General features: G+C 37.6%; 1 protein-coding gene across 1 annotated transcript in view; it reads left to right on the top strand.

Annotated features, from left to right (window-relative positions):
* Positions 1-2,446: 2,446 nt before the first annotated feature.
* The window catches only part of slc6a5 (solute carrier family 6 member 5), a 51,504-nt gene continuing 43,832 nt past the window's right edge, over positions 2,447-10,118 (top strand). The window contains exons 1-4 of the mRNA XM_030126734.1: positions 2,447-2,950; positions 4,520-4,667; positions 5,099-5,230; positions 5,383-5,556. Of these exons, the coding sequence (XP_029982594.1) occupies positions 2,447-2,950; positions 4,520-4,667; positions 5,099-5,230; positions 5,383-5,556 (958 nt within the window). The remainder of the gene's footprint in view (positions 2,951-4,519; positions 4,668-5,098; positions 5,231-5,382; positions 5,557-10,118) is intronic.

Genomic DNA, 10,118 nt, shown 5'->3' with positions numbered 1-10,118 from the left:
ATTTCTGCAGAAAACACCTCAGGATCCATCCAACTGATTTATATTATTAATATTTTCACCAGTAGTATTATTGTTGATTGCGTTAGTCTAGATTCCATGTAGCTAAAACCTACGCCGCCTTTTCTTGAAACACCTGGTTGCTAGGCGACAGAAGGCCCAGCATTGGCTGTTTTGCCAATTTACAATGAGCTTGACTCAGCCAATCAGAGAAGAGCACCGGACCACTTTCCGGAAGAGAAGAAAAATTAGATTGCACATTTATGACAATAGGTATATTGGGATGTTTCTCCTGTCTTTGTTTTTTCTTTTTTCGGTATTTATAGTAGTGATAATAGGCCTGAAGACACTGTATAGTATTAGTAATAGGCTATTAAGTGTTTTAAGGGTTTAATGGAAAAACTATCCATTAATTAGACGGAGTGAAAAGCCTCTCAAATAGGATGTGTAAAACTCTTTGTAAAGGCATGTTATGCGCAATGCAGTCTTTCAGGATCTACAGTATAGCACCTTTTTTTTCCTCCTCTGTCACTGCTTCCAGTCCGGCTCCAGTGGTTGGCTCCGGTTCCTCCTGGAACACGTGATTGTAGGCAAAAAGGAAAAAAAAAAACAGGAAAAAAAATGCCACCACCTTCTTCTTGCGTAAGACTTTAACAAATGAGTAGGTTTATAAAGACCTCGCCCACTTTTTCTTCTTCTTTTTTTTTTTCCCATTTGATCAATGCTCTATGGGTGACGCACACAGGAACGTATAGAGTGGCCGGTGCGTAAATCCCGCCAAGTGGAAAAACTATTTATAGTTCAGACCATTTTTAGCACATAATTCCAAACTATGTGCTATATTTTTCCTCTCCTAAAAGAAAAACTCTAGGCCTGTATGTGCATTTTCTGTGTTTGGATTTTTTTTTTTTTATTTATGACTTAGAAACTACACCTGCTCCTCCAGTATTATTGCTTTTATATTTAGTTGGTCCATACTTAAGCTTTAAATCATTAAATTAAAGTAAATTAAAGTTTTCCCATAAATAGCTGCTGTTTTTGTAACAGTAGTGGAAGCTCTGATGCTCCTGAAAATCTTTATCCCGCAGCAGCTACAGTGTGTGTGTGTGTGTGTGTGTGTGTGTGTGTATGTGTGTGTGTGTCAGTCAGATCTGTGTGTGTATATGTGTGTAGGCATCCAACACATCCCTGGAGACAAGTGTATTAATCAGCTTTGACCAGTGCTCACGCATGCACCGCGCGTAACAAGAACGCACATAGATCCACGCACGCAAAAACACGCGCCACCCCGCGTCGTCTTTAGCTCCGGTTGTCCCTTTAAAAATCCGAATCCGAAGGCCAATGATTTATCAAACTCCTATTATCAAGAAAATGTCACGCGAAGGGCACCTTGCTCTGCACTGACGCAAAAGCCCGGTCTTTCCCACGGAGCGATAGTAGAAAAGCTTTGGTTCTTTGCGCGGCTTCATCCAGTCCACATCCACTCGCCTTTCTCTCTATAGTCTTTTACAGCTGTTTCCAGCCTGCCACCAGGGCTCCACCAACAATGGTAAGTAACCCCAAACATTTGATTTACTTCTTATCTGCAGTTTTAACACTTTTCTCGTGGGTTTCCACCTGTTTTCCTGTTCATTAGGACACTTTTTTACGCATTTGGCGTTTGCGCCGTCGCTGTCCGTGGTGCTGAAATGAAACTTTTTCCACTTTACCTCAGCTGCAAGTCAGCGATTTTCCTACTGTTTTCTTTCGTTTCTTTCTTTATGTTAACGTAAATTAAAGTTAGTTTTTAATCTATTGCTCTTTGTTTTACTTCCTGTGTTTTTCAAGTAAAAAACAGAATCGATTACAACCAAGTGGGTTTTTAATTTCCCTCCAATTAACAAGAATAAATCAATCAATTCCGTTTTTGTTTTATTGTTTTTTTGTTTTGTTTTTGTTTTTTTGTTTTTTTACCCGTTCAAACCTTTTTTAGACTCTTTTTGCGCCCTCCCCTCAGAGCTAAATTTCGGGGAGTCATTTATAATTCCGCCGCCCCGGGTCCGCTCACTGCTGTAACGCCGCTGATCTTGCATGCCTGCCGGGGAGAGCGGAGCCGCCGAGAGACCGGCAGCAGCTTGTCTATTGCCCATAAAATCAGTGGATGTGTGTGGCTGAATGACATGAGGGGGAAATGGGGCGTAAAATTAAAGAATCTTGCAGAAAGGGAGAACTGGAGAAGCAAAGCAACCCCCCTCCCATCCAACGCAGACACACACTCTCACACACAGCGCAACACACACTGGAGACTGAGCTCCAACTATAGAGCAGTCAGAGCCTCAGCATGGCGCAGAAAAACGGCGCACAAACCGAACCCAGCCTTTTCAGTCCCAGAGCAGACATGGATCGCAGCCGCTTCACAGCTTCTCGGTTTCCACTTGTCCTCTTCTTGTCTTGCTGATCTGTCTTTAACATGTTCCAGGATTTTTCTGACCAGAGAGACATGGCCAAGCCACCGGCCGGCGCCTGCGCTCCAACCGGCTACATCCCGGTCCAGCAGCAGCAGCAGCAGCCCGACGGAGCTGCGGGACTTACTGCAAGCAAACCGGACAACACGGCCGTGTGCCCCCCGCCTGCCCCCCACCACCACCCGGCCCCTCAGCCGCCCTCCGCGCCCTGCAACGAGAGCAAAACTTTTTGTCCCACGGAAAATAAACCGGGAGAACCGGAGAGCAACAAAGCCTATGGGACGTTTAAAAGCGCCGCCCCGGCTGTGCCCCCGGCCGTGGCTGCGAACTCGGCCTTCAGGAAGGATTCGGCCGGTTCGGTGCGCGGGGGGGCCGCCCAGTACGGAGACCCGCTCCGGGCCACCGCCGAACAGAACAACACCGCGGGCAACTGGACGGCTATGAGCCAGACCACCATCATACTGGGAACAGATGGAAACACGTCTGTTCAGCCCAGCTCCGCGGTGGGGGTAAGTCAGCCTAAATGAAGCGTTTCCTTAACGGAGAGCGGAGGGTGGGAGAGGCCGCTGGTGGGTTCGGTGTGCCGGTCACTGGATTAACCCCGTAGCCTCCGAACCGGAAAGGCGCAAACCCCTGGAGCTTTGGGGCCAGAGTAGATCAGTCCTGGTGCTAGTGTTTGTTTGATGGATCCGGGTTTGTGGATCCTCCAGACGCTGCTTTGTTCCTTGTGTTTTTTTTTTTCCCAGCGCACACGTGTGTGCGTAAAAGTGCGCATTTGTAGCCTGACTTCCGTGATGAATCATGGGATGTTTGTGGACTGAAAATAGGAAAAAGGATCATTCATCATTAGGCCTTGCTTATTTGGATCTTTTTTTTCTTTCTTTTTCTTTTTCATCTCAGATCTGTCACTTTCCAAACAGGCTGCATGTCCACACACACAGGCCTCCTGCATCATTAATGACAGATTTATCTTTAAATCAGGACAATGCATTTGACAGGTTAAATATAGAATGTGCAAACGGATGTTCTGTGCATAGTTTTCATGATGTGTACATATATGGAGCTAGTTCTTCTTTCTATCTGCAGTAAAGTTGTCAATTGTTTTTATGCTTCACATCTGAAATAAGTGAGAAAACGGTTAAATGTGTGTGATTTCACCTGATGGTGTCCCTGTGCTGGTGTTGAGCATCAAACTTTGGCTGATAAATATCACACTAAGTACTTTGTGGAAAGACACCAAAGGCTATTTAATTATCAGACCAGTGTTTTCAGCCTATTTTTCTTTATATTTTACATTAACAAACCAGTATTTATCGCTCGTCTGGTTTTTATTCTTTATAATATTCTCGCGATGCTTTGCTGCTGATCCCTGCTCCACTTGGTACCGTCCAAAAAAAAAAAAAAAAAAAAAAAAGCAGGTATGATCCAGCCTGAATGCGGGTCGTTTCCAGGAACCCCCTCCTCTTCCTCCTCCTCTACCTCTTCTTGCTATAACACACACACATTTACCCACATTCCCATGCATGATGCTGTTAAACTGTTAAATCCGTGTAATTATGGGGGCATTTTCTCTGCTACATCCTGCGGTGCTGCTGTAATTATGGACTTGGGTTGTGCTTTGCTCCCATGTTAACAGATCATTCTTTTTATTATTATTCACAGTGACATATTAGAATAAAATCTGAGCTGTTTGAGGCCTTAAAGAGCAGTGGATGGTGATTTATCTGTATGTTACACAGAGTTTTAATGGATGAACTCATTTGTAGATCAACGAAATAATAAATGGGTGCTTTAAAACATTATGTAGATTTTTATGTATAATTATTCTGTAGTTTTAATGCTTATATTTTACTTCTGCGTGAATAAATGTTAACTTGTTTAGATATAAGCGTTGGATTTCCTTAAACATCTCATGTTTGTGTAGAATTTTGATAAATTTTATTGCTTTAACTGAAGTTTCTCAGGCCCTGGAGTTAATATTAGAGTTTATTTTGGGATGCTATGATAACAAATAAATAAATCAGGTAGAAAAAATTACAGAAATGGACCACAGATTTGATTTGATTTTTTATTCTCAGGCTGACGATGATGACGAGGGGGGAGATGAGAATAAGGCCAGAGGAAACTGGTCCAATAAACTGGATTTTATTCTGTCCATGGTGGGCTATGCTGTGGGACTGGGAAACGTTTGGAGGTTTCCTTATCTTGCCTTCCAAAATGGTGGAGGTAAGAGTCCTAGATCTATGGTTAAATTAGATTCAATGTATTTTATTTTATTTTTTTAATATATTTTGATATTTTTTTAACAAAGGAAATAAATAAAATGTCAATAATATGGAGTTTTGCATCGTTGGAGGTGTATTTATTGAAGTGCATCCATGTGGGCCTTTAAATATGAGGCTATTGAACGAAAAAATGAATGAATATAAAGAAAAAAAATGATTATTTCTAGAGATGTATTTGCATGTTTTTTAGGATAATTATTAGAAATTAGAAGCGCAGGTTAATCTTATCACTGTCATTAATATTTGCATGATTAATCATAGTATTTTTTTCAGTTTTCTAAGAACCAGAACGCATCACTGTAAATCCTTTTCTGTTTGTAGTTTCCTCTGTATCCTCATCCTCAGCTACTGTTCGTTCTCCTCCTCTTCCAGGCGCTTTTTTGATCCCATACCTGACAATGCTGGGCATTGCCGGGATCCCAATCTTTTTGCTGGAGGTCTCTCTGGGCCAGTTTGCCAGTCAGGGGCCCGTGTCAGTGTGGAAATGCATCCCAGCTCTGCAAGGTAAACTGCCACGACTAGAAACCTCTGTGTGAAAGCATAATGACCAAAAATAAAAGAAATAATCCATATATATATATATATTTATCACCAAGAGTTTTCTTTTACTTTCCTTAAGAGTAATTTATATATTTCGTCTCATTTATTTATTTTAGGTTGCGGGATTGCCATGTTGATTATATCTGTCTTGATAGCCATATACTATAATATTATAATGTGCTGGACACTGTACTACCTGTTCGCTTCGTTGAAGGGCTCACTGCCATGGGCTAACTGTAGGAATGAATGGAACACGGTGGAATGTAAGGACAAAGACATGCTGCTGCTAGGTAAGACACACACATCACACACACACACACACACACACACACACACACACACACACACACACACACACACGCACACTAAAAGCACCTCTCTCTCCACAATGCGCAATGCGTCATGACTCCCTCAGCTGAGGTGTCCTGCGGTATAATGAATCCTGACCTGTGATCTCTGCGGCGTTTTCACTCTCAGCACTTTCAATCCACACCACTTCTCCTCCTTCAACCTCTTTTTTTTTTTTTTTTTTTTTTTTTAGTTGTTATTCTCACTAAAACAGCCAAAAAAAAAAAAAGCACAGAGTCTGATTTAATGTTGTCCTTTTATGGTAAATGCACCTGCAGTGCACACCTGAAGCATCCCTCATTGGTTTGATTCTTGCAAGAAAAAAACGCACAATTAATGGTGTTTTCACTCAGAAAATGTTCCATCCGCACCTTAAGGCGCATCGACGTCGATTTGCGTCGAATAAATATTAAAATTCGGTTCGTTTCGTGCAATATTTCGCCTCTAGCGATTGTGTGAATTCAGCACAAAAACTGCTTGCTTGACAAATTTACTGTACAGGCTGAGCAGCTGCTGCAGTGCTGCGGTGAGACCGAGGGAGACCCCTGCCGGTAGAGGTCAGGAACTGCAGGCCTGGGTCTGGGTCCCGGTGTCTGTCAGAACCGCAAAAAAGACCCGTTTAACCCTTTCATGCATAGTGGTCACTACAGTGGACAGCTATTCTACAGCTGTTCTCTTGTATATTCGTGGATTTTGTTGTTTTAGTTCAATATCAGCTTATGCATCATCTCATACACTGCAAATGATACCATGACTGTAACTTTGCTGTTCTTGATAAACCTGATCTGCAATAACATGTTTGACTGTAAATCACTTGCTAATTGCTATTAGACTGTTTTTTTTTTTCTTTTTTTTTTTTTTTTTTAACTTTTTTTTTTTTTTTTTTTGCATATTATCTCCATGAAGTAAGTAACTAGTATTAGAGTATGTTAAAATGTGAGAAAACATCAGATTACATTAAACATGGTTTTATTTCAGAGTTTTCACACAGTTTATCAGTAAATATATGTTTCTTTGCTTCAAAAATTAAATGCATGATGTCCAGGTAAGTGGACATTTTTGCAAGTCTATGAAAAATAGGTTCATAAAAAAATTGCAATTGCATTGTTTGTTTGTTTTTCCATGCCTAAAGAGGAATAAAAACCCTCTGGAAAAAAAAAATCTTGATTAAGGTTTTCATAATTCATGCATGAAAGGGTTAATACTGCACCGTCCTCTGCAAGAACAATATGTGCGTTGGACAGATTATTCACAGAATTTTTGTGATTTTAATGCTTTAACTTTTGATTTGATTTGATTTATTCCAAACATGCAATGGAATTTAACATATATGTGAACAAGTAAAACCGAAATAATAATAGAAAAAGACAATCAATCAAGACAATCTTACTAAGAAAAACAGCCCAATAGTTTCATTTACATGCTAAAAAAAAAAAAAAAAAGGGGTGAGAAGAAGTGATGTAGTTTATGGTGGAAATATCTGTTTATGTGCAGCTTTGGAAATATTTCTTGTGACCAACTGGTGAAAACTTAAAATTAATCATAAACGTGGCTTATGAGGAACTTACAGTAGCCAAAATGTGAAGCAAAAAACAGGCAAAAACACATGAAATGTTCACTTTACAAACTGAAAAATGAAATAAGATGCATTATAATGGTTAGAAAATCCCAATTTAACCCATAAAGACCCAGTGCTGCTTTTGAGGCAGATCCCAAAACATTATTTTTTCTCTATTTTTACTCTTTCTTAAGTGATTTATGACCATTTCAAAGGATTCAAAGGAGTTTTATTTGTCATTCCATCACAAAGAAGAGAACGAAACTGGTTTGTGAGGACCAGTATTTGCCATATGAATAAAATAAATAACTAATAAATCAATGAATACATTAAAAACGACTGAAACTAAGGCTAACTTAAAATCAGTAAAATATACGTCTAAAATTAAAATTTAAAATACCTACATAAAAAATAATAGCTCATATTTACAACCTAACCTAGCCTATACACAGTAGACACTGAAGACCCTGAAGTACAGTTACTCTAATATTATGTTCTGTATTTTGCATTTTTAGGTGAAAATCAGGTATTTTCCCATATTTAATGTACTGATTATGTAGATGCTCATCAAAGCTCAGGTTGAAGTTGAGGGTTATTATATAAGAAACAGAGAAAAATGAAGAAAAATTAAAAAAAAATCTGCAAAATATATCATTAACTGAAAATAAATAAACGTCTCCATCCACTGTCATTTGTCAAACTCCATAGATTTTACTGCTGAATCAATGTTGAAGACGATGACAGCGTTTCCACGGTAACTACGGAGCCTCTGTACGTCCGAATGGGTCATATCTGATGAAAATTAAAAGATGACAAAACTGTATTTTACACCAATTATTTACATGTATTGATAGGATTAATGAATCAACAGGTATCAAACAGTTTATATCAGTGAATGATTTTGGTCGCTGCTGGATGTTTGGGTCTTTATGGGTTAAAATATGTAACACGTAAAGTAACGTCTGATGCTGGAAAAAATGAAAACAATCACATATTCAAAGACAGAGCATCAGAAAGTCATATCAAAGGTCTGTAAAGAAACATTTAAGGTGATAATGCAACTATAATTGAATATAATCATATATGTATTCTGTATTTTCCAGATGCTGCACACATACATTTTATTTGGAGCTGTAACGTTTTACATGTTCACGAAGCCCCTGTTTAGGTCAATGCTCTATTCATTTATCTGATTCTGGATGTTACATCTCCTGTGTGTTTTAGAGAGATGTTTGCTAATGTTCCGGAAAAAAAAAAAAAAAAAAAAAGCACTCGAGGGGTAGGATTAAATAAGTTTATACTTCTTCCTACTCCCTTTCAACAATGCAAATTTAGAAAATAGATTCTGTTTATTTAAAAGCTTATTTTGTTTTCGTCTTATTTTGCTTTGTTGTGTTTTATTTTGTTGCTTTGCCTATTATAAATAAATAAATAAATAAATAAATAAATGAATGAAATAAACATATCACACATGTCTGCACTTTATTAATATTAAAGCTGACAGAAAACTAGACCACACTTACAACACAGTCGGAAATGATGAAAACTTTAATCAAATCTGTTTGAAAATGAAGGTAAAAAACAAAACAAAACAAAAAAAAGTAAAACAAAGCTAGAGCCAGTAATATTAAACCATTTGAAAAAAAAAAAAAAAAAAAAAAAAAAAAAATATATATATATATATATATATATTCTGCTTGTTTCATCCATCCGCCAATAACAATAATATAAAAATATGAAAACTAATATGAAAATGAGACATAAATGCTTTATTCTCTGCACATATAACTGCAAATCTAATATGTGAGCAGTAATGGACAAAATTAAACAGTCATGCATAATGCAGTTTTACACCATAATGTCATTCTGATCACTGAAAATCATACTTATATCAATACTTTTTTGCGGCCTATATGTAAAAAAACATTATGCACACTGTAAATATGGCAAATATGCCTTCTTTGCAATTTCCAGACTCATATACTGATGATTTTATATGTTGATATTGTACTGTTTTAATGCTTTTTTTTGTGTATTTTTTGCTATAAGTATGACTATTGTCTTATTTTCATTTCCTTCATGTGTTGTATTAATGTGTGTGAAACAATGTTAACTCTCACTTCTGTTCCAGGTTTGGATGCAGGTATTGTCTTTTGTTGTTTTTATCTCAGCTTGATTGAAATGTTTTGACTCTTTCTCAGGTTTAGCTGTGAAATATCAGTCTGTCCTTCTCTGTGAAAAAAAACAAAAACGAAAAACAATCATCGAGGTTTTTTTTTTTGTTTGACAAGAACAAAACGCTGCTGTATTTATTTTTTTCTTTCTTGGGTCTTTTTTATTGGATGTTACTGAATAAAACAGTGACAGTACAGGGAAAGGAAATGTGTTTTTCAGAATAACACACACCTGTCCACAGCATCTGCACATTTAAGTCTGTGCAGGAACTTTTTTGCACAGATTTGAATGTACAGAGCGTTTTTCATTCACTCTAGAACGTCATAGATGAGCTGCATTTTCCCTGTTTCTGTAAATTATAGATAAATAAAATGAAAATGGTAGGCAACAATACAGAGAGGAATAATTTAAAAGAAATAATTTATGGACAGACCTAGGTGGTAGAAGATTTTCTGCAGATTCATACAGATTATAATGTTATCATGTAAAGTAATAAAAGTTTACACATCTAGTTTTGCATTAGAATTAAACTGGATTTTTATGAATCAATGCTTAACCTCCTGAGACCCAAGCAAGTAAAAGTTCTGGCTTTTTGACATTAACCCTTTCATGCACAAATTATGAGAACCTTAATCAAATTTTTTTCCTGAGTGTTTTTATTCCTCTTTAGGCATGAAAAAAAACAATGTGATTGAGAATTTTCTTCTGAAAAATAAATTTAAAAAAAATTAAAAATAAAAAAAAAATAATAATGAAAAAAATTCTTATGAG

Source organism: Sphaeramia orbicularis, chromosome 3 (assembly GCF_902148855.1).
Source record: "Sphaeramia orbicularis chromosome 3, fSphaOr1.1, whole genome shotgun sequence".
NCBI lineage: Eukaryota > Metazoa > Chordata > Actinopteri > Kurtiformes > Apogonidae > Sphaeramia > Sphaeramia orbicularis.
This window is presented reverse-complemented; position numbering and strand designations above follow the sequence as displayed.